General features: G+C 41.8%; 1 protein-coding gene across 8 annotated transcripts in view; it reads left to right on the top strand.

Moving 5' to 3' along the window:
* LOC122684629 (poly(A)-specific ribonuclease PARN-like) overlaps positions 1–25,068 on the top strand; it is a 201,210-nt gene that overhangs the window by 68,959 nt on the left and 107,183 nt on the right. For all 8 annotated transcript variants that reach the window (XM_043889219.1, XM_043889054.1, XM_043888969.1 and 5 more), the window contains 7 exons: positions 6,953–7,013; positions 13,679–13,844; positions 14,883–14,948; positions 16,023–16,061; positions 17,411–17,453; positions 18,872–18,949; positions 21,640–21,696. In XM_043889219.1, coding sequence (XP_043745154.1) covers positions 6,953–7,013; positions 13,679–13,844; positions 14,883–14,948; positions 16,023–16,061; positions 17,411–17,453; positions 18,872–18,949; positions 21,640–21,696 — 510 coding nt within the window. The remainder of the gene's footprint in view (positions 1–6,952; positions 7,014–13,678; positions 13,845–14,882; positions 14,949–16,022; positions 16,062–17,410; positions 17,454–18,871; positions 18,950–21,639; positions 21,697–25,068) is intronic.

Here is a 25,068-nt window from a genome sequence, read left to right as displayed (position 1 = left end):
GGTTTTAGCCAGGAATTAATCAAATGCACACAGTGGCAGTGAGACATCTTAGGGATGACAGTATGTTCTAAAAGACCAACACAAACACAACTGGAGACAGGTCGGAAGAACCCTACCCATCACACAAAATCATCCTGTGACTACACCTGGAACACTTCATGCAGTCCTGATAGCCAGGCACTCCTTAAAAAAAGGAAAAACATCATAGACTTGAAGACAGGCCAGAGATTAATGGGCTCAAATGGTGCAGTTCTCTGTTCTGGAAAAACAAAGGCAGGGAAGAGGTTGAGACTCAGTAAGTAAACTTGGCAATTGTATGGATAAGGTAAATGATAGTATCTTTGGATTTTTTTCTGGTCCTCCATCTAAGGTGGATTTTGTCTTGTTTAAAAATCTATGCCTGCAGCAGAGTCGCGTCTTTAAAGGAACTTAGCTTCTAGAGTCGGCGAGTAGGGTGAAGATTGTGTCTAGTGAAAAATTGATCTTGAAAAGCTTTTATTATCCTTAAAGCAGGGAAAATTGGGGGGCAAGACAACTTCCTGTGCTGTGTGAAAACTAAGTATCTGTACACACAGTGAGCCACGCACACTAGGCAGGATGTGGAGGAATGACGCCCTGAGAGCCATGCACACGCCTGCAGCGCGTGCCCGTCCAGGTGAATTGCAAGGCGTCTTCATTGTCTTCACTTCCTGTTTCTTCTGTTCTTCTTTTTTCTGCCTGAACATCTGTAGTGGAGTTCATGGAAGAAAATACATACATGGCCGTGAAAAGTCAAAACACTGCTGCTGTCTATAGAGTAAAAAATGTTGTTTTTAAATCCCCTCTTCCCCCATGCCACTTCTTTCCCCATTTCACTCCTTTTGTGCCATATATACATATGCTCCTGTGTTTACATATATATACACACACACACACACACAAACACAGTTTTAGTTTTTTGCTTTAATATACACAGAATCATAACATTCATATTTTAAATAACTTGCATTTTCCATTTAACACAATGTCTTCATATTTCATAATACAGGTGTATTATAATTTATCTAATTGGAATTGGAAAGTTTTCCAGTGGCTCCCTATTTTAAACAGTGCTATAGTCAGTGTCCATGTGCATGTGTCTTGGTTGTATATAGGAAATTTTTTTTTTTTTGCCGAATCAACATATGTTTTTAAGCTATTTTTTAAATTTATTTTTAATCGGACGATAGTTGCTTTACAATGCTGTGTTGGTTTCTGCCGTACAATAACATGAATTAGTCATAAGTGTATATATGTCCCCTCACTCTTGCACCTCCCTCCCCTTCCTCCCCCACCCCATCCCACCTCTCCAGGTTGTCACAGACTAAGTTTCAAGTTGAACTCCAGGAATGTTTTATAGGATAGCTTTCCTATGAGGGGAATTGATGAGTCATAGAACTTATAGATTTAAAATTTTGATAGATGCCTCAAATTGTCCTCTCTAATATCTATGCTCATCTTTTGAATCCTGAAAATGGTACATTTAGAACAAACCAAAGATAGTGTTTAGTATATTATAAATAAAGTTTGTTGGTTTGAAGTGTTTTCTCTTTATTATGGTAAAAAAAAAATCCATAACCTAAAATTTACCATTTTAAGAGGCTTTAAATTCAGGGGCATAGAGTACATTTTTTTTTGCAGTCTAAAGAGTATTATTTGAGTAGAAAATAAATAGCTTGAAAAAGGGGATGCGTGATCTCTGACTCTGATTTTTAAAGAAGAAAGTTAGGATGGAGTCTAGTGATAGGAGGGGTAAAAACGCCTTTCCATAAGCCATCTTTTGTTGTCTCTGTCAGTGATGGGTATTAGGGGAGCAGAGTTAAGAGTACTCAGGCATGGAAGGTAGAGGGGCTTGTGGCCCAAGTCAGAAGGCACTGGGTCTTATTTCAGAACAGGATGAACAAGGAAGATATAGGGGAAATGGTTGCTTATTTCACATCACAGAAAACCTGGACATGATAGAAAATGATGTGTCTGTATCTGTGTGTGTGTGTGCATGCATGCACATACCCATGTATATTTGACTAGGTTGCTCATAGTTTAAAAGAACTGGTGTCAAGTAATAAAGATACATAAAGTACATAAAAGTATATATAATATATAAAACCTTTTAACCTAAGATTAAAAATAAGTAAGTGAAAAATTGGAAGAAAAGAAAAATGAGGGTGTGATTACTGTGTTATGATTAGAACACAGAATTCATGCCAAAGAAAGTCTTACCTGCTTGTCTCTGAGCTTCCTACCAGCCAAGACAAGGGGGAAACACACGGTCAGTTCTGTGGTCCAAAGGATCAAAATGGACCAGGACTTAGGACCAGTTCAGCTTTCCTCAGATTAGAGACCCCAAGACATTTCCCTTTCTGTTATCATGGTATTTGTCGCTCAGTCATGTCTGACTCTTTGTGACCCCATGGACTGTAGCCTGCCAGACTCCATGGAATTCTCCAGGCAAGAATACTGGAGTGGGTAGCCATTCCCTTTTCCAGGGGATCTTCCTGACCCAGGGATTGAACCCAGGTCTCCTTAATTGCAGGCAGATTCTTTATCATCTGAGCCACCAGGGAAGCCCTCTGTGTAGATGACGTTGTCTTCAGCAGCATCTCTAAAGTGGATATGGTAATGAGCTTATTGGAACTGGCAGAGCATCCTCAGTCTAGACTGATGGTGTAACATCAAGTGCGACTCAGGAAGGGCTGCTCTATAAAGGGTCAGATTTAACTGTTCTACCTTCAGTTACTTCAGGAATGTCCAACTCTTTGAGACCCCATCGACTGCAGCATGCGAGGCTTCCCTGTCCATCACCAACTCATGGAGCTTGCTCAAACTCGTGTTCATCGAGTCGTGATGCCATCCAGCCATCTCATCCTCTGTTGTCCCCTTCTCTTCCTGTCTTCAATCTTTCCCAGCATCAGGGTCTTTTCCAGTGAGTCAGTTCTTCGTATCAGGTGGCCAAAGCATTGGAGTTTCAGCTTCAGCATTAGTCCTTCCAGTGAATATTCAGGACTGAATTCCTTTCAAATGGACTGGTTGGATCTCCCTTGGACTTGCTGTTCAAGGGACTCTCAAGAGTCTTCTCCAGCACCACAGTTCAAAAGCATCAATTCTTTGGCACTCGGCTTTCTTTGTAGTCCAATTCTTACATCCATACCTGACTACTGGAAAAACCATAGCTTTGAATAGATGGAACTTTGTTGGCAAAGTAACGTCTCTGTCTTTTATTTTATTTATTTATTTATTTTACATCTCTGCCTTTTAATATGCTGTCTAAATTAGCCATAACTTTTCTTCCAAGGAGCAAGTGTCTTTTAATTGGCTGCAGTTATCATCTACAGTGATTTTGGAGTCCAAAATCATGGGACTGGATGCCATGATCTTCGTTTTTTGAATGTTGAGTTTTAAGCCAGCTTTTTCACTTCTCTCTTTCACTTTCATCAGGAGGCTCTTTAGTTTCTTTTTAGTATGTTAAAAAGCAGAGATATTACTTTGCCAACAAAGGTCCGTCTGGTCAAAGCTGTGGTTTTTCCAGTAGTCATGTATGTTTGTGAGAGTTGGTCTATAAAGAAAGCTGAGCACTGAAGAATTGATGCTTTAGAACTGTAGTGTTGGATAAGACTCTTGAGAACCCCTTGGACAGCAAGGAGATCCAGCCAGTCCATCCGAAAGGAAATCAGTCCTGAATATTCATTGGAAGGACTGATGCTGAAGTTGAAACTTGAATACTTTGGCCACCTGAAGTGAAGAACTGACTTATTGGAAAAGACCCTGATTCTGGGAAAGACAGAAGCGGGGAGGAGAAGGGGATGACAGAGGATGAGATGGTTGGATGGTATTGCTGACTCAATGGACACGAGTTTGAGTAAACCCCAGGAGTTGTTGCTGGACAGGGTGGCCTGGTGTCCTGCAGTCCATGGGGCTGCAAAGTCGGATATGACTGAGTGACAGAACTGAATTGAACTGAACACAGTCAAAGGCTTTGGTGTTATCAATAAAGCAGAAGTAGATGTTTTTCTGGAATTCTCTTGCTTTTTAGATGATCCAACAGATGTTGGCTATTTGATCTCTGGTTCTGCTGCCTTTTCTAAGTCCGGCTTGAACATCTGGAAGTTCATGGTTCACATACTGTTGAAGCCTGGCTTGGAGAATTTTGAGCATTACTTTGCTAGCGTGTGAGATGAGTGCAATTGTGCGGTAGTTTGAATATTCTTTGGTATTGTCCTTCTTTGGGATCGGAATGAAAACTGACCTTTTCCAGTCCTGTGGTCACTGCTGAGTTTTCCAAATTTGCTGGCATAATGAGTGCAGCACTTTCACACATAATCTTTTAGGATTTGAACTAGCTCAACTGGAATTCCATCACCTCCACTAGCTTTGTTCGTAGTGATGCTTCCTGAGGACCACTTGACATCACGAATTCTAGGATGTTTGGCTCTAGGTGTGTGATCACACCATCGTGGTTATCTGGGTCATGAAGATATTTTTTGTATAGTTCTTCTGTGTATTTTTGCCACCTCTTTTTAATATCTTCTGCTTCTGTTAGGTCTGTACCATTTCTGTCTTTTACTGTGCCCATCATTGAATGAAATATTCCCTTGGTATCTCTAATTTTCTTGAAGAGATCTCTAGTCTTTACCATTCTATTGTTTTCCTCTATTTCTTTGCATTGATCACTGAGGAAGGCTTTCTTATCTCTCCTTCCTATTCTTTGGAACTCTGCATTCAAATGGGAATATCTTTCCTTTTCTCCTTTACCTTTAGCTTCTCTTCTTTTCTCAGCTATCTGTAAGACCTCCTCCGACAACCATTTTGCCTTTTTGCATTTCTTTTTCTTGGGGATGGTCTTGATCACTGTCTTCTGTACATGTTACAAACCTCTGTCCATAGTTCTTCAGGCTTTCTGTCTGTCAGATCTAATCCCTTGAATCTATTTGTCACTTCTAGTGTATAATCGTAAGGGATTTGATTTAGGTCATACATGAATGGTCTAGTGGTTTTCCCTACTTTCTTCAATTTAAGTCTGAATTTGGCAATAAGGAGTTCATGATCTGAGCCACAGTTGGTTCCTGGTCTTGTTTTTGGTGACTGTTATAGAGCCTCTCCTGGGCTTGCCGGTGGCTCAGTAAAGTGTCTGCCTGCAGTGTGGGAGACCCGGGTTCGATCCCTGGGTTGGGAAGATCCCCTGGAGAAGGAAATGGCAACCCATTCCAGTACTCTTGCCTGGAAAATTCCATGGACTGAGAAGCCTGGTGGGCTACAGTCCATTGGGTTGCAAAGAGTCAGACACAACTGAGCGACTTCGCTTTCACTTTCTTTCATAGATCCTCTCCATCTTTGGCTGCAAAGAATATAATCAGTGTGATTTTGCTGTTGACCATCTGGTGATGTCCGTGTGTAGAGTCTTCTCTTGTGTTGTTGGAAGAGGGTATTTGCTATGACCAGTGTGTTCTCTTGGCAAAACTCTATTAGCCTTTGCCCTGCTTCATTTTGTACTCCAAGACCAAATTTGCCTGTTACTCGAGGTTTCTCTTGACTTCCTACTTTTGCATTCCAGTCCCCTATGATGAAAAGGACATCTTTTTTGAGTGTTAGTTCTAGAATGTCTTGTAGGTCTTTATAGAACCATTCAACTTCAGCTTCTTCAGCATTACTGGCATAGATTGGATTATTGTGTTATTGAATGGTTTTCTTTGGAAATGAACAGAGATCATTCTGTTGTTTTTGAGATTGCACTCAAGTACTGCATTTCAGACTCTTGTTGACAGTGAGGGCTACTCCATGTCTTCTAAGGGATTCTTGCCCACAGTAGTATATATAATTGTCATCTGAATTAAATTCACCCATTCCAGTCTGTTTTAGTTCACTGATTACTAAAATGTCACTGTTCCCTCTTGCCATCTCCTGTTTGACCACTTGTAATTTACCTTAATTCATGGACCTAACAGTCCAGATTCCTATGCAGTATTGCTCTTTATAGCATCAGACTTTACTTCCATCACCAGACACATCCACAACTGGGCATTGTTTTCTCTTTGGCTCAGTCTCTTCATTCTTTCTGAAGTTATTTCTCCACTTCTCTCCAGTAGCATATTGGACACCTACCGACCTGGGAATTTCATTTTTCAGTGTCATGTATCTTTTTCTGTTTTCATACTGTCCATGGGGTTCTCAAGGCAAGAAATTAGAGTGGTTTGCCATTCCCTTCAGTGGACCACGTTTTGTCAGAACGCTCCACCATGACCCTTGCGTCTTGGGTGGCCCTGCACAGAGTGGCTCATGGTTTCATTGAGTTAGACAAGGCGGTTCTGACTTAAAACGAAAATAAAATTAGAGAAGCTCAGTGAAGTTTCCCACCTTCAGTCAGTTGAGTAAGGACTTTGTGAAAATGTTCCCATTCTTGTGTATAATTACTTACTTGATATTTTTTCTACATTTACGTATATATTTTGACTTTGAGATATGTGTTTAGTAAGTCTCTTTACTGGGAATTTTTCTGTACTATGATGTTGAATGTAAAGAACATCCAGTTAAGATTTTGGGCTTCCAGAATCTAAGTTGAAGTGAATATTGATACCTTATAATTTGCACATTTTTTCCCTTAAATTTGAACCTGGGGTGAGATAATAGAAATACATTTAATTTTTATTCAGCAGTTTCCTGCCTCTTGGGAGAATATATGTTCACCAAGTAAGATTTTCTTAAATGTTGGGTAACAAAGGATATTTGTCTTACAAACTATAAGGGAAAAGCCCAGATAGTTGAAGTGAATGAATGGACAGTTCAGCAGCCGTGGAGTAGAAGCCCCTTGTTCTCTGACCCGTGGCATGCTACCCCCTTGCCTGGTTGCCTTCGTTTACTCCCCAGAGTTCTTTCTCTGCTTATGTTCACACACCTGCCATGAACATCACTGAAATGCATGTTCTATTTACTCTTGTTTCAGAGCTCAAGCATTGACTTTCTAGCAAGCCAAGGATTTGATTTTAATAAGGTTTTTCGCAACGGTAAGATTACACGTGACCTCTCTTCAGAGCTTGTAAATCTGGACTCGGTTGAGAATTATCTCTCTGTGCGTACTGTCTGAGACAGGGTCTCGGATTTCCATTCCAGCCTGTGCAGCCGTTAGAGTTTTTATTGTGCCCCGCTGTTGAAGGCCTGGTCCAGCATGAGTGGCACAGGAGAGGCGCTGCTGCCTCCTTTAGCTCTGATGAGGCCTCTCGAGCCCCCAGAGTCGTTGGGTGGGGCTTGTGCTGTCACTGGTGTGACTCAGTCGCCTGGCAGACTCCCTGTGGGGTATGTGTCCCTGTTGTCTTCCACTGAGACAAGTGGTCCAGTGTCGCATTTTCATAATCGGCCATGTTTCAGTAATACTGCGATGGTCTTTGGAAGAAAAAATTCAGTTCTGATGGCTAACTTGCTGGGTGATGTGCTGACCAGCAACCTGGTGGGGTGGGGGGACCAAGTCCGAGTCCTTGTCCCCAGTGTAGGGCATGATCCCTCAGAGAGGTGATTGTTAAATATTTAATTAATGAACACTGGACGTTCAAGCACATCAGAGTGGTTTTTTTTTTCCTCCATTCATTTACTTCCCTAAAAGTGCCTGGGAAAGCCTCTGTCGTTCCCAGCAGTATTAAGTGCCTGCTGCTCTAAGGTCAGTAGCTACTTTTCACTTAATTATTCTTGTAAACTGCTTTCTTTCCCATGGTGGATGTGTTACTGAGTGAGGTAGGGAAGGAGATATTTCTCAGCAAAGGTTCCAGAACATAGACTTCAGCTACAATCTCTTTCCCTCAGCATGATCTCCTTGTAGGGTCTTTAGGACCATGTCATGTTGGTTGTTTAATTGCTTCAGTGGTGCTGCATCCTCATATCTACTGGTGCTTTTGATATTTGGAAATGCTAAAAAAATTTTTGAATCCAAACTGCTTAACCTAGTGGGTAAACCTGCTGGGTAACACAATTTGGGTATAACAAAGTAATTTTATTTCCTGTGGCTCATGCTTGACTCTGAAAGCCACTATAAAATACAAATTCCACATATAGTTAGAGTACTATGATGGAATGTGTGCAGTTTTTTTTTTTTTTTTTTTTTTTGGCATGTGGGATCTTAGTTCCCTGACCAAGGATCGAACTCGTGCCCCCTGCATTGGAAGCATGGAGTCTTAACCGCTGGACCATCTGGGAAGTCTTATTGCAGAAATGTTTTGAAGGAACTACTTTAACCAGATTCCTATGAATGTGTAATTTCCAGCCTGATGGTTTTATTTTCATAGAAGGAGAGAAACAGCTTCATGAAGGATGCTTCATTTTCTAGTTTTGTAGTCAGACCTTGAAGTATTTTAGTCACAACTGCATCAGGGCTCCCAGGCCATCTGTTATTACTGAGACTCTTATCCCTGTGCTTTAAATCTGACCCGGACCTTTATTCCTCTTCCTTATTAAATCTTTGCACTCTAGGGTTTGCACATGCTAGACCCTTTCCTCCTGGCAGCCTCCTTGGACATACCTCTGACTTCCTTGTCTGAAGTGGAACCAGGTGACTGCCGTCACCATTCTCCCAAGCACAGATGGTTTCAGCTGTCTATGCAGCCGGGCGGTAGGCCTTCCACCTCAGTCCAGCTGAGTTCTTCTCAGGAGCCACGGCTCTTCCCAGGGCTGTGTAACCAGCTCTGCCGTCCCCCTTCTGCTGACGTCCTGGGTGTGATAGAACTGGGATTCTAGTGCAGGCTGTCTAACACCTGAATTTATGCTCTTTAACCTCCAGGTGGAATCTGCATTCCTGCAAATGTTCCCCTCTCTTCACCCCAGCCTCAATTATTTTAGGTTCTGTTTGCAAGGACACCAGAAGCCTAGACTTTGGCTCATCTTTCTCTCTATTCCTACCTCTCTCCTCCTTCTGGGTTACTCCAGCATCCACATGGAGCACCTGCAAAAGCTCTGTCGTGTCTACTCCCAGGGGGTCAGCAGTCCTCGCTTCTGCCTCCCCTTAGCTGTCCACTCCCTTAGTGGCATCATGGGTCTTATCAGGAGGAACTGTGCCCACCTCCATCATTTCTCCTTGACAGCGCCTCCTCTCGTCCTTCACATCCACTTGGCTACCTCATTTCAGCAGTTGGTTGATCTCCATTGCTTTCTCACTGTCAGTTACCTCCTACTGTCTGGTCTTAACTTCGCTCCTTGTCCGCCTGGTCCATTATTATCCTTTCTTCTTCCTCTTGCTCCTCTCCACATATTGAACTCGTCTAGCTAAGTCCCAGCCTTAGTTGGTTCTGATCACTCACTTTCTCTCTTCCTGAGCATCTGAGTATTGCAGTAAAATGGAACATACCTGAGCTCATTTGTCACTTTAAATGCATGAGCACAAGCATCAAGTAAGGACTCCATCATGCTCAGAAATCCTACTTTTCTGACTTAGAAATTCCCTTTCTGACTTTCTACGATATCAGTATTTTTACTTTCTCTCTCCAGGCCTCCCTCTCAGCTGCTGGTCATGACTCAATGAAAATAGAAGCCAGCAGGCAAGAGCCAGTTTGTGTTCTTACCACCAGACCCACAGGTCTCCCCGCCGAGCCTGGGCCCAGCCTTTTCACAGGTGTTCCTTAGAAGGCTAGTCCCTCCCTCTGTGTCAGGCACTGGCCCTTCCAGTTTGCCCTTCTGTCTGCTGGATGTTTTCCCTTCTCTGCTGATCATTCCATCAACCTTTGTAAACATTCTTTTAGTGTTGCTGCTGCTGCTGCTAAGTCACTTCAGTCGTGTCTGACTCTGTGTGACCCCATAGATGGCAGCCCAACAGGCTGCCCCATCCCTGGGATTCTCCAGGCAAGAACACTGGAGTGGGTTGCCGTTTCCTTCTCCAATGCATGGAAGTGAAAAGTGAAAGTGAAGTTGCTCAGTCATGTCCGACTCTTTGCGACCCCATGGACTGCAGCCTACCAGGCTCCTCCATCCATGGGATTTTCCAGGCAAGAGTACTGGAGTGGGGTGCCATTGCGTTCTTCGTCTTTTAGTGCAGAGCTCCTTAATCTAGTCCAGAGGCTGCTTTCCTGCTATAGAGTGAGTTCTGGAGTCTGAATCTGGGGAAGGTGGTGATGAGTTGACATCTATATTTTGTCTAACCTTGAACTGAATTTGTTCATTTCTTCTGTTAGGAATGTAGGCAACAACCCAGCCACCTTAGCAGTAGCAGGAAGTTTGTCCTCAGTGAAATCCTAGGTATCTTCAAGTGGCATTTTTGTTGTGGCAGATATCTTGAATATTGTTTACCTTCGCCAGTACTTTGAAATTACCATCATTAATTCACCTGCCAGTAGGTCTTTTAAAAAAAAATATTTATGTATTTAATTTACTTATTTGGCTGCACCAGGTCTTAGTTGCAGCGCTTGGAATCTTCGATCTTTGTTGCAGCATGTGAACTCTCAGTTATGGCATGCCAGATCTAGTTCCCTGACTAAGGATTGAACCCGGGCCCCCTACATTGGAAGCGCAGAGTCTTAGGACCAGTGGGGAAGTGCCTGCCGTTAGGTCTTCTTATTTAATGTGTTGACCAGGAAGCTGGTATCTTACATTACTATATCATAGATATAAAAAAAGTTCTTGGTAACTATTTCAGTATAATTACTTTCCTTTATAATCTTGTGTATTTTATTTTATGCATTTGAAAACGTCATTTTGAGGTAGGGCCTGTAGATTTCACCCGACCACCAAAGGAGTAGGTGGCACGTGAAGATGAATCACGCCCGTGGGGATCTGTCTGTCTCAGAATAACACTGACCAAGCACACCCGCCCCTCACTTGATTCCACATCCCCAGCGCCACTTCTGGCCTGCGATGCTCCCACTCAGAGGAAAGCATCTTGAATGAGGGGCTTGCGCTTGCCATTCCTGCCTCTTCCCCTCTAGTTTTCTCTTTACCCACCTGAGCCCGTTTGCTGTCCGCAGCCCTCCTTGGACTTGAGGTCGGGTCAGACTGCCAGGATCTCACACCTTGTGGATCCTTCTTTGTCCTCACTCCGCCTTTGGCGGAATTTGACTGGGTCGATTGCTCCTTCCTCCCCTGGACACTCTCCCCTGGCTTTTAGACTCTTTGTTCTGTGCTTTTCCTCCTGCCTCCCTCTGGACTTCTCCCCATTCTGACTGTTTCGTCTCCTTTGGCTTCAATGTTAGTCTCATATATTCCATGGTTTTATTTACTTTTTATTATTAAATTCTTATTTTGAAATAATCTCAGACTTTATAAATGTTGCCAAAATACCTCAGAGAATTCCTGGTACCTGCCCTCCAGTTTCCTGAATGTTGGCATTATACTGTTTGCCTTGTCATCCTTTCTCTCATTACATGCTTGTGTATAATTTTTTCCCCCCAAACCATTTTAGAGTAAGTTCCAAACATGACATTTCTTTATTCTAACTACTTCAGTGTGCATTTTCCTAAAAACAAGTACCTTCTCTTACACAGTACAGTAATCCAAATTAGGAAATGGATGTTGCTCTAGTACTGTTACCTCATTTACAAACCTAATGTATATAAGTTTTGCTACTTAGAGTAAAAGAGAAAAACAACTTCTCCCCATCCAGATTCACTCTGGGCTCACACGCTGCATTTAAGCTGTCATATCTCTTTGCTCTTTTACAATCCAGAACAATTTCTCAGTCTGTCTTTGATTTGAGTACCTTGACAGTATTTTGTAGCGGAGGCTAGTTTGTGGCATGCCCCTCGATTGGGACTTTTTTGATGTTTCCTCAGCCAAGTCCAGTACTCTTGCCTGGAGAATCCCATGGACGGAGGAGTCTGGTAGGCTACAGTCCATGGGGTCGCTAAGAGTTGGACATGACCGAGTGACTTCACTTTGACTTTTCACTTCCATGCATTGGAGAAGGAAATGGCAACCCACTCCAGTGTTCTTGCCTGGAGAATCCCAGGGACGGGAGAGCCTGGTGGGCTGCCGTCTATGGGGACGCACAGAGTCGGACACGACTGAAGCGACTTAGCAGCAGCAGCCAAGTCCAGAGGCATCGGTTCGTCTCGGGTAGAGACACTGCAGATGCGTGCTGCTCAGTACATCATATCAGGAGAACGTGACACCAGTGAGCCGAGTTACTGATGATTATCGCTCTTCTGTTTACTTTTAGAAAAACACACGTACAGTACGTCATCTGTTAACCATTTCTAAGTATACAGTTGGCTGGTATTAAGTACATGCATATTGTTGTGCAGCTTTTGGTGTTTGGAATGTTGATCAGACTTCTTCAATTAGGTTTAGCATCCACTGATGAGTCTTGCTTGAGACAGTTATTACTGCTGACAAATGATGATTTTCTAACTTCATCATTGGTTCCACAGTTTGTTAACTGTCCCATGACTTGTAATGCCCCCGTTTATCCTGATGACACCTGAATTTGTATCTCAGCACCTTTCTCCTAAGCTTTAGCCTTTTATTTGTAGCTCTTCATTTATATGTACATCCCTAGATGATTTAATATGTCCAGGAGGTAGCTTTTGGCTTTATTGGGACAACTGTGTCCATTTATTTTACTCACTGTGTGTGGCTGTTTTCATGTTACAAAGATGTTGAGATCTCATGTTGCCATAGAGATCTCCATATGGCCCATAAGCCTAAAATGTTTCTTGTTTGTCTCTTTAAGGAAAGGTGTACTGATCTCTGATCTAAGCGGTTATCTCCTGCCTGGACAACCACAGTGAACAGTTCCTTCTGGCTGACCTCCCTACTTCAGTTCTCATAGAAGTCCAGATGGTCTTTTAAAAACATGGAGCAGGGCTTCCGTGCTGGTCTAGTGGTTAAGAATCTGTCTTGCAATGCACATGGGTTTGATCCCTGGTCCAGGAAGATTCCATATGCAGTAGGGCAGCTAGCCCGTACATCACAGCTACTGAACCTGAGTGAGCTCTAGAGCCTGTGCCCGCCATAGCTAGAGAGTAGCCCCTGCTGTCTGCAACTGGAGAAAGCCCGTGCGCAGCAGCAAAGACCCAGTGCAGCCAAAAATAAATAAGTAAATAATTTTTAAAAAGTACATGAAAATAACGGAGCAGATAATGTGATTATTGTGCTTAAAGCCTTGCAACAGCATCCCGTTGTCCTTAGAATAAGTAAATTCTTACCGTGGCCTCTAAGGGCCCGTGTAATCCTGCCCCATCCTCTGCAGCCTGACATTATTCCGTTCTCCTGCTTACAGCTTCCTTCTCTGGAACTGTTTCTGGAACAGTCCAAGCCATTTCTGTCCTCTGGGCATTTATGTCTGTTCCCTGCCTGAAATACTCTTCCCCCAGTTCCTGCGTGTCTGATCCATGCTCACCTTTGGGTCCTCCTGCCTGGTGGCCTTCTTTGGTCGTCCTAAGGTTGTTCCCTTCACTACAGAGCAGGACGCATCTACCTTGTTCATCATTAGCTCACCGGCACCTGGTATGGTGCCTGGCACAGTGTACATGCCAAATTACAATTTATTGAGAGATGAATGAACGAATGAGCACATGGAGTGAATGAAATAAGACACATACATTTCAAAATCACTTGCTGTTTCCATTGATTTTTTTTTTTTTTGAGCTGTAGTCAAATATGGTCTTTCCCAAGTATTTTAGACTCTGTGGTTTGTTACAAAATTTTTTATGATAAACAGTGACTTCTGCTAATACACGCTTTTAAAAATTCTGTTCAGGAATTCCGTACTTAAATCAGGAAGAAGAAAGACAGTTAAGAGAGCAGTATGATGAGAAGCGTTTGCAGTCCAACGGCGCAGGTGCTCTGTCCTACACGTCTCCTAACACTTCAAAGTGTCCCGTGACAATTCCTGACGATCAGAAGAAGTTTATTGACCAAGTAGTGTAAGTTCCTAAACTGAAAGCAGACGTGCGATGAGACGTGTGTCTTGGGGCAGGATCGATGCCTGTATCTCAGGCTTGTGATACCCACACACAGCGCACACAGAGGGTGATGTGAGGGCAGGATTTAATTGTGGCATACCTGAGTTTGTGTTATATGTTGTTCAATCGCTGAGTTGTGTCCGTCTCTTTGCGACCCCATGGACTGCAGCATGCCAGGCTTTTCTGTCTTTCACTGTCTCCTGAAGTTTGCTCAGACTCATGTCCATTGAGTTGGTGATGCCATCCAACCATCTGCTGTCAATTGTAAATGGAGTTTTGTGTACTGTGCGCAAAATTGCCATGTGTCACCAGGCCTGAGACTGCCTTGGCAAGGGGGCAGACCTCTTGTGTGGACCACAGGCCTGACAGCCACTGTTCCCCCAGAGGCAGAGGCCCATCCAGATATTGCAACATATCTGTGTTTTTTTTTTTCTGTTGTGGTGAAGTTCTGACAAGCAAATGTGCCACGGGAGGAGCGTCTGGTTTTGCTTAGTTTAGTTATCAGTATAACTGCTGACTCATTGGAAAAGACCCTGATGTTGGGAAAGATTAAAGGTAGAAGGAGAAGAGGGTGACAGAGGATGAGATGGTTGAATGGCATTACTGATTCAATGGACATGAACTTGGGCAAACTCTGAGAGATGGTGAGGGAGAGGGAAGCCTGGCATGCTGCAGTCCATGTTGTTGAGACGTGGACATAACCTGGCGACTGAACAACAGACTACTTGGCGACTGAATAACAAAACTACTTGACTAGGAAAGTAAAAATGTAAATCACTTGTATCAATGAATCCTTGAGAAGTTGTCACTGACTCATTAATAACAATGACAAAAAGAATCTGCCAAAGTAAAGTATTTTAAGCCTTACTGAACTAAAAAGTTATGATTTGGTAAAATTACATTGTCATATGTTACTGCTTTTGAGTATGGTGGTTCTTTTGATTGATGACTTCGTTCCTTAATGATGCTGATGGTCATATTTTTATTCTAATTCTTCAGAAAGAAAATAGAAGATTTATTACAAAGTGAAGAGGACAAGAACTTGGATTTAGAGCCATGTACTGGGTCAGTTGCCTTGAATATTTTCACTTGTTCTTTTTTGGGAAAGGTAGATGATTTCTGGCATGTGCTCTTCTTGGTCTCTTAAAAACATTCATAAATAGTCTTTTTATTATAGGTATGTTCCCAAGATTTCAGCACTAACTTTAGTGTTAACACAGTGGGGAGCATGGTATATTGAGACACTGAATGAGTGCTTTGTCCTGTCCTGGAGGGAAGAAAACTGTTATGCACCTCTGCCTTAAGACATGCTCAAGAGTGCGTAATTATTGTAGCCTTGATGTGTGCTTCATACAGAAAGACTTCAGAAGAGCCAGAGTCCATTGTTAGGCTATTTCTGTCCTTTTCATTTCTCTCTGCAGTAAAAAGCATCGGTGTTTCAAAGAGTCAGTAATTGAAACAGCCTGCTTTCCTTCCTTCTCCTTTGTGACTAGCTTCAACAGAAGTGTTTTAATGCATCTGTCTACTTAAAATTCTCTTCATACAGCCACAGGAGGTAATATTTTGGTTTGATAAGGACTTCTGCCTCTTTTATAAAGGCAGTATAATAATAGCAGTGATAAAGAGCATTTTCAATTCATTAGTTCTCTTGGAGAAGGGAATGGCTACTTCAGTATTCTGGCCTGGAGAATTCCATGAACTGTTCCATGGGGTCGCAAAGAGTTGGACATGACGGAGCGACTTTCACTTTCACGTTCAGTTCATTGATTCGGCTGTGTCGGGACACAGTTGTGGCACACGGGCTTGTCTCGCAGCTTGTGTGGTGTGTGGACTGAGTTGCCCCTTGGCATATAGGATCTTAGTTCCCCGACTAGGGATCAAACCCGAGTCCTGTCCATTGAAAAGTGGATTCTTAACCACTGGACCACCAGGGAAGTCCCAGTAAAGAGCATTTTGATGAAGAAAGGTGGTGAGGAATCCTCCCACCTCAAGCATCCTCTCTGTTCTTTTTTGCATGTTAACTGTCACTTCTAATGAAGCCTCTTTTAAAACTTATGTGGTCTTTCCCAACCAGTGCTTGGTCAGTTTGAATTTTGCTTCAATGATTGCAAATTAATACCTTTTCATTTGTTTTCGTAGGTTCCAAAGAAAACTGATTTATCAGACTTTGAGCTGGAAGTAAGTGTTTATATTATACATGAGGGCTCTGTGAGGGACCCAGGATTAAAAAATTAAAAGCAGTTTTTTAGCCTTTATTTCATTTTTGATGTTCTGCTGGTTTTGGTGACTTGACCATACTGTGTTCTTGGGCAGTGCTTCATTTTGTTACTGTTTTCCCCCCAATTTCTTAAGTTAAATACCCGCTTAATTTATTTGCTCTTGCTTCTTAGTAGCTGCTGTAAAGGCTTTACAGTTTTCTTTTAATGATCGATTTGGCATATCCTAAATTGAAGTATTATTTGAAGGTATATGAAGGTATGTGTAGTACCTTTGAAGGTATATAATAAAGTTTGGCTTTAAGACCTGGGAAATACTCAGGTGAATGGTCTTTGTTTTTCTTTTTTGAAACAGGATAATTTTTACTTAGATTCTTGTCATTTAATTTATGCAGCTTAAAATATTTAATTATATTAGGCTGCCTTCTTTACTATATTTCAGTAGCATTGTACACAAAATTTTTAATTTCATACTTTTGCTGTTTATAAGAAATACTGAAATAAAGTAGATTAAATGAAAGGTGAATGCTTTTTCTAAAGCAGGGATTAGACCATGGGTGGGTTTCAGGAGGCCTGTGAATCTCCTGAAATAATGTCCAAAATTTTGTATGTGTTTTTTTCTGGAGGTGTTTCCATTAGTTTAGTTATATTTTCAAGTAAATCTCTTAACTTAGCAGTTGAAGGTCAGGATTGGAGAGATGGATGTTTGCACTTGACTTTGTTTGGGGTTCTTGTTCTTTCGTTAGAATCTGCCAGTGAATTTACTTTGACCAGACCAGGAAAAGGGCCATTATTATTTGATCAGGCTCCTTTCTTCTCATGTTATCCTTGCAACATACTCCCTATGGATTCCAGATTCCTCTCCTTGGCAGATGCCAACTACTGTGCAAGCTTACCACAGAGTTACTCATCTCAAACCTCCCCTGTGTGTGCCCCAAACCATCTAAAGAGACCTTCAAAATTTCACTTAGGAAGTAAGCATTGTGACATTTAGAAGCAAGATTTGACTGTGAAGTAATGTGTTGACTGTATTATATGATGCCTGACATTTCAGAAACTGTCTAAGTCCTAAAAACTTAATTTGAAATGAGATACATTGCTGTATTCTAAGAGCAGAGATAGGGAAACATTTGGAAACTGAAATATTATGGAATAGGCTTACTCTACAGTCTTCCTGTAGTGATATTTATTGCATACTTAATAAAACTGATGTAATGAAATTATAGCTATATAGTTGTTTTAAAAGTACTTTAGGGTCTTAGCTGTCATTATCTCATCTATTGATAAGCACGTTTTCTTTCTTTTCTTTAGGTATCCCAAAGGCATTCATGTTGAGACTTTAGAAACTGAAAAGGTAACGCCAAGGCTTATCCAGGGCCAACATTAAATGCACTGAACCAGTGCCATAGTAATCAAATACAAAGTGCAGTCAGATCAGGAAGTTGAAAATCAGAGTTGACTCCCATACGCATGAGCTGGGCGACATTGGACAAGTCATTTCCCCGCTGCCAGCCTCAGTTTCCTCATTTGTAAATCCACTCATGAGCATGGTGATGATGAGCTCTACTGTCTCACGGCTTTTTAAAAAGTAGTGGATGGAACTGAACTTTGTAAACTTGAGAGCATGCAAATGTTAGTACGTGTTCTCATCATCACAGAAAGCTGGTATGCATGGTACTCCTGGAGTAATTGCTTCTTGTTACATGGGCCACTAAAATTAGGTTTTAGAATCTGGGGCATAAGCATGCTGTCATCATGTATTCCCAGAGAGCAGTGATAGAACCGAAATGGGTAATGGTGGGCTGATGGTGGGTTCCTTTGACGGAACTATAGAATTTTAGAATTTATTTCATTTCTGTAACAGTTGATATCTGGCTGTCCTTTTTATAATGCAGAGTGAGAACTTTTCCTACCGTGTCTGATAAATGTTGTCCACGTTCCATTGCCAAGAATGTGTTGTCCAAAATGCCTGTTTAGTTTTTAAAGATGGAACTCCACCCTTTGCTTGGTTTTAAGTATGTATGGAATGTTATGATAGGAATAGTAGTAGTGGTGGTCAGACAGATGGAAATGGTGCGGAGACAAAAATATACATGTGAAATAAACTCAGTATTTAAAAAAAAAAAAAAGAATTTGGTTCTTGTTCTTAAGTGAGATGTATAATTAAGAGATTATGTATTAAATCTTGCTAGAAGATAAATCTCAAACTTTGACACAGGAGATTTTGTGGTGTTTGATTGATCCAGAATGCAGTGTGAGAAAGAAGATGCTAGTTACCCGACAAGTTACTGGAAAATCCAGGATTTTTCTCTTATGTTAATAAGATACAATACAGAAATTTTTTAAATTGAGGTAGGGTTGACTTACAGTATTAGTTTTAGGTATATAATATAATGATTTAAATTTATATGGGTTACATAGAATTTTTATTTTAAAACCAACTATTTTGAAATCCATGTTCAAGTACAACATCTTAGTGTCCATTATGGAGTGTCTTACTCTCACAGTCTCTTGATATTTATAATTGACTCTGTTGGGGTGAATTAATAAATCATAGGAAAATGTCATGGAAACATGGAGATGAGTTCTAGTTTGTAAAGCAACAACTCAACTTTGGTGGCATTTCAAGATACTTTGAATGTGTTTTTCCCCTGAAAGACTGTGCACTGATAAAAAATTATAACTTCTAATGGTGGCAGAACCTGAATTTCAAGAGGGTGAGGCGGGTCGGGTAGCTTCCAGAAAATTGAATATCTGCCTTATGTCTTTTAGAAAGAGCGATACATTGTTATCAGCAAAGTAGATGAAGAAGAACGCAGAAGAGAGCAGCAGAAACAGGCTAAGGAACAGGTGACTGAACTACACTCATTTCCTTTGGGTGAGAAATGCCAAGAGAATTGTAGAGCTTTTGTTAGATTCAATTTAGTGAATCATTTTCTACCATAGAAGAGTTGAATTCATAGCAAAACCTGAAAGAGAATGAGGGTAGGTATTTAGATGTAGCCAGCAAAGTGAGGGTGGCATTGTGGTGGACTGTCTTCACCTCCGTGAAGCCATCTCAGAGCAAGAGTTAGTGGTTATCATTCAGACTTTGTGTCACTGAGCATCTCAGCCCATTAAGTGATCTCACCGTGGCTAAATTCAGGCCCGGTTAACTAGTTTTCCTAAAACAAAGTTGAGACGATATGGGCCTACAGATGCATGCTCATAGTTAACGTTGGAACCTCACTCTAGTTGTCTTCTGGAGAATGGTTTCGAGCAGGAAGACTAGTTAAGCTGAAGAGTAACCAGCTAAGAGACACCAGTGGCCTTAAACAGGAGAAAGTGAAGTGGAAGTGTTAAATGGTCTTTCATGTCCAACTCTTTGCGACCTGATGGACTGTAGCCCACCAGGTTCCTCTGTCCATGGAATTCTCCAGGCAAGAATACTGGAGTGGGTTGCCATGCCCTCCTCTAGAGGGGCTTAGCTTTGAGAACAGGTTTTTTTTTCTTTTAAAAAAAATATTGTCTTAAAAAATTTAATTCTGGTAAAATATGTAACATGAAATTTACCATCTTTGCCATTTTGAAGTGTTCAGTTCTGTACTGTTAAGTACATTCACATTGTCCTACAACCATCACCACCATCCATCTCCAGACTATTTTTATCCTGCAAAATTGAAACGCTATACCCATTAACTAGTAACTTCCCACTCCTCCCATCCCCCAGCCTCTGGTACCCACCGGTCTACCTTCTGTCTGTGAATTTGACTCCTCTCAATGCCTCACATAAGTGGAATTGGATAGTATTTGTCTTTCTGTTACTGGCTTTGTTCATTTAGCGTAATGGCATTTTGGGTTCATCTTTATTGTAGCATGCATCACAATTTCCTTTCTTTTTGAAGTCTGAATAATATTCTATATACCACATTATGTTTGTCCATTTACCTGTTTATTGGACTCTTGTGTTGCTTCTGTCTTTCGGTTCTTGTGACTAATGCTGCTCTGAACATGGTTGTCAAGGACTCTCTTGAGTCCTTGCTTTCAATTCTTTGGGGCATATACCCAGGAGTGGAATTGCTGGATCATATGATAATTCTATTTTTAATTTTTTGAGGGACTACCATGCTATTTCCCACGTGACTGTACCACTTTTCATTCCCACCAACAAAGTACAAGTGTTCCAATTTCTCCACAAAACCACCAGTGCTTTTCAGACTCAAGAGTAGTTTAAGGAGGTAAACAATTTCAGTGAGGGTGAAGTGGGAGAGCAGGGGGCTTGCAGGTTCCTGGGAATTAAACTGGACCTAGTGAATTTTTTTTGTTTTAATTTAAATTTTTGACCATGCCACACAGCATGCAGGATCTTAGTTCCCTGACCAGGAGTAGAACCCATGCCCGTTGCAATGGAAGCACAGTCTTAACCCCTGGACCAGGGACATCCCAGGAGAAGAGTCATTAAGTAATTTAGCTGTGAAGAGATAAGGAGAAGGAGAATGGTTCTCTAGAGTTTAGAGTTAAGGAAGGGATTTCAAGATAGGAAAGAAATTGAGTCTGTTTAAGCACCGTCATGAAGAAGACAGGAGAGAAGAAGCTGAGTGGGAATGCGTCTCAGTGTGATGCTATAAAAATTTTGTAAAAATGCATTTGACCAGGAAAAAAGACAGCGGGGTGGTGGGGGGGGGGCTTCCCTGGGGGCTCAGTTAGTAAAGAATCCTTCTGTAGCGCAGGAGGATCCTTGGGTTGGGACAATCCCCTAGAGAAGAGAATGGCAACCCACTCCAGTATTCAGTATTCTTGCCTGGAGAATTCCATGGACAGAGGAGCCTGGTGGGCTACAGTTCATGGGGTCAAAAAGAGTCTGACACGACTGAGCAACTAAGCACTCACTCAGGAAAAAAAAAAAATCAGAGAATTCTTGATTAACAGATGGTCTGAGTGGTTCTCCTCAGAATGGAATGCAGTATTGATTTGGCCAGCAGGTGGCAGCTTTTAAAAGTCCCTGTTTATAAGACAACTTCTCGTTTAGTCCTTAAGTTGTATCAGACTCTGCAACCCTATGGACTGTAGCCCACCAGGTTCCTCTGTCCATGGGATTACCCAGGCAAGAATACTGGAATGGGTTGCCATTTCTTCCTCTAGGGGATCTTTCTGACCCAGGGATTGAACCCATGTCTCCTGCATTGGCAGATGGATTCTTTACTGCTGAGCCACCAGGAAGCCCCTCAAGGCAGCTTGAGGGATATGGAAATTTCAACAGTTGATTGGAAGTGATGGGTATACCCTAGCACTGTTATCTTAGTAACTAGTGAATAGTTTGCCACTTGCCCAGCCCTCTCTCTGAAACAGAAAAATGGTACATGCAGAAATCATTTCCAACACACTTGTTTGGGGGTGATGGACTCAAAGCAAACAAAAGTCATCTAACTGGATATAAAATTTCAGTCTCTGGTTTGTTTTTTTTTTTTTTTTTTTTTTTTGCTTAGATTCAATAAAGAACTCATTCAAATAAGGAACATATATATTTCAATAGTTGGTGTTTTGTTTTGTTTTTAAATTAGGAAGAACTGAATGATGCCGTGGGATTTTCTAGAGTCATTCATGCCATTGCTAATTCGGTAAGTGAAACACACTTTGTAATTAATTTCCTGGACATAACATTTACTGTGAAATGCCAAGTTATCATTGCAAATCCATCATCTGGTCACATTGATGTTAGAATGTTTTCCTGGTCTGGAGGGAGAAGTTAGAACTTCATAAAGATAGCTTGTTGTCATAATGTGCTCAGTGTGACATTGTAATTGCTGAATTACATCCAAACCATTTTTTCAGAAAGCATTTCTATTAAAATGCAGAAGAGGATTATACTGTGATGGCCTTATGTGGCTCCATGAAACTGATATTTATTATTCTCAAAACCAACAAGAAGCAGAATAGCAAACTAAAGAATATGAGGAGAAATAATCCAGTGTTTGAAACCTTGTATTCCTTCATTAAAAGAAATCTAGAGGATAAAAATAATTGTGTTGAATTCTTCCACTTAATTGAATCTTGTATCTTTGTTTTTAAAATAATCTTATTTATTTATTTATTTTGGCTGTGCTGGGTCTTTGTTGCCGTGAGGGCTTTTCTCTAGTTTCAGCGAATAGGGGCTACTCTCTAGTTGCGATGCGCGGGCGTCTCATTGCGGTGACTTCTCTTGTTGTGGAGCACAGGCTCCAGACCACGTGGGCCTCAGTAGACATGGCACATGGGCTCAGTAGTTGTGTCTCCTGGGCTCTAGAGCACAGGCTTGATGGTTGTGGCACACGGGCTTAGTTGCTCCCCAGCATGTGGGATCTTCCCGGGCCAGGGATTGAACCTGTGTCTCCTGTATTGGCAGGCAGATTCTTTACCACTACCCCAGAGAAGCCCTGAATTAATTATATCTTGATAACATTTGATGCATTTAAATAATGTGTCAACTGTTTATGTAAATGTGCTGGAGGATTCTGTGATAGATATAGTAGATATTTTCCCTTGTTTCTTACATCCTTTAAGAAAAGAAGCACACCCATCTTGCAGAGAGAAACTGGGTCTTGCTGCTGGTTGTTCTGTTGAGTTACCCATCCAAGTCACACTGCTTGCCTGATGCTAAACTTCCTGGAGTCCGAGACTTCCTTGTCCTTGAGTAGCTGGCCTAGGGAGAAGGATTTGTCTCCCTGGAGGAGTCATCTTGTCCCTTAAATGCTGAGCCCTGCATCGGGGAAGCTTGAGGGCAGTGCTTCAGGAGTCCGTGGTTGTCTCAACAGTAGGTGCAGCCTTGTCACACAGGAGCACTTTTGGGGAGGCAGCCACTGGCCCTGGGAAGGGGTAAACAGAACTTAGACCTTGAGAGAGAGAAGGGCTGGCTCCTCAGGAGCTCTTTCAAGTAAATGATATTACTGGAACAGAATAGAACCAGGGATGAGCCTGGAGAAAAACAAAGGTGTGGGTCTCTTGAGAAGTAGCCAAAAAGCTAGTTTAGAACTCAACATTTCAAAAAACTAAGATCATGGCATCTGGTCCCATCACTTCATGGCAAATAGATGGGGAAACAATGGAAACAATGACAGACTTTTTCTTGGGCTCCAAAATCACTACAGGTGGTGACTGCAGCCATGAAATTAAAAGACACTTGCTCCTTGAAAGAAATGCTGTGACAAACCTAGATAGCGTATTAAAAAGCAGAGACATCACTTTGCCAACAAAGATCCATATAGTCAAAGTTACGGTTTTTCTAGTAGTCATGTATGGATGTGAGAGTTGGACCGTAAAAAACGCTGAGCACTGAAGAATTGATGCTTTTGAACTGTGGTATTGGAGAGAAGACTCTTGTGAGTGCCTTGGACTGCAAGGAGATCAAAGCAGTCAGTCCTAAACTAAAGGAAATCAGTCCTGAATATTCAGGGTCTGAAAAGACCCTGATGCTGGGAAAGATTTAAGGCAGAAGGAGAAGAGGGTGACAGAGGATGAGATGGTCAGATGGCATCACTGATTCAATGGACATTAACTTGGGTAAACTCCACAAGATGGTGGGGGACAGGGAAGCCTGATGTGCTGCAGTCCAAAGAGTCAGGATATGACTGATCAACAGCAACAAGATTGTGTGTATCCAGAGAAGCAGAGAGGGCTTCCCTGGTGGCTCAGTGGTGAAGAATCTGCCTGTAATGCAAAAGTCTTGGGTTTGATCCCTGGATTAGAAAGATCTCTTGGAGAAGGGAATGGCAACCCACTCCAGTATTCTTGCCTGGTATATTCCATGGACAGAGGAGCCTGGTGGGCTACAGTCTATGAGGCCACAAAGAGTTGGACATGACCGAGAGGCACACACACCCACACAGAAGTAGAGGGGAGTTTCTGGTTGTGTTTGCTTACATTATACACACTTAACCAGCCGTTTTCAGAGCAGTGGTGGATTGACTGAAGCTGTCCCTGAAACAGATGTGGGGCAGCAGTTGGCTTTGAGCTCCCATAACCAGCATGATGGTTTAGGGGGCTTTTCCAAGATGGGGGCATTTGTTTGCCTTGTACAAACAATTCAGATCCTTGAGCCAGCTGTGCCTCTATTTTTCCTCTCTGTGGTCCCTCTTCTGCAGAGTGATTCATGGCAAGTTGTGGACCATTCGTAGTGCGTGTCACAGAGCATACCGTGATAAAAATTTAGCCCTGTTTATTAGTGATCCAGACATTTAAAATTTAAGTCACATACTTTACAACTACTAACATAGTTGAGCTCTGTATAGCCAGTGAACAAGTAAACACTCTGTATTAGACCAGATTCTTTCCCCGTCATTCTTAGTAAGGAATCTGTTTTCTCTAGTTTTAAAAAAAATTCGTAATAATTTTTCACCCACAGAAAAACTGGTAGAGGATTTCTATACGCCCGTCACCTGGCGACACCTGATGTTACTGTCTTGTATAACCACACAGTTGCAAAACCATGAAATTAGCCTTGGTACAATATTATGAGCTGACTTGAATTTAACCTGTTTTTCCTCTAAGTCCTTTTTCTATTGATGGTTCTATCTAGGATCCCACATTGAGTTTACTTGTTATTTCTCCTTACTCTTCTGCAGTCTGTAGTTTACTTTGTCTTTTATAACCTTGATGTTTTTAAAGAGTATTGATTGATTGTAATTGTGTCAGGTGTCCCTTGGTTTGGATTTGTTTGATCTTTTCTCACGTAGGACTGAAGACACAGTTTTGGCAGGCAGACCACAGAAATGATGGTTCATGACGTTGACCCCCATCACTCAGTTCAGGTGGTGTCTGCTGGGTCTATGCACTGTAGAGTTACTGTTTTCCCTTTTGTAGTTAATAAATATATTGGGGGCGATATTTTGAGATGCTGAAAACCCTGTTTTTTCTTGAGCTTTTGCCAGTGACAGCATCTGTCGGTGGATCTTGCCTGCGGCCGTCATTACTGTGGTATTCTAGTGGCGAGTTTGTGTTTCCCTCTTTCTCCATTT

The sequence above is a fragment of the Cervus elaphus genome, chromosome 1, assembly GCF_910594005.1.
Source record: "Cervus elaphus chromosome 1, mCerEla1.1, whole genome shotgun sequence".
Classification (NCBI taxonomy): domain Eukaryota; kingdom Metazoa; phylum Chordata; class Mammalia; order Artiodactyla; family Cervidae; genus Cervus; species Cervus elaphus.
Note: the sequence above shows the minus strand (reverse complement) of the source record. Positions and strands in the feature narration are given on the sequence as shown.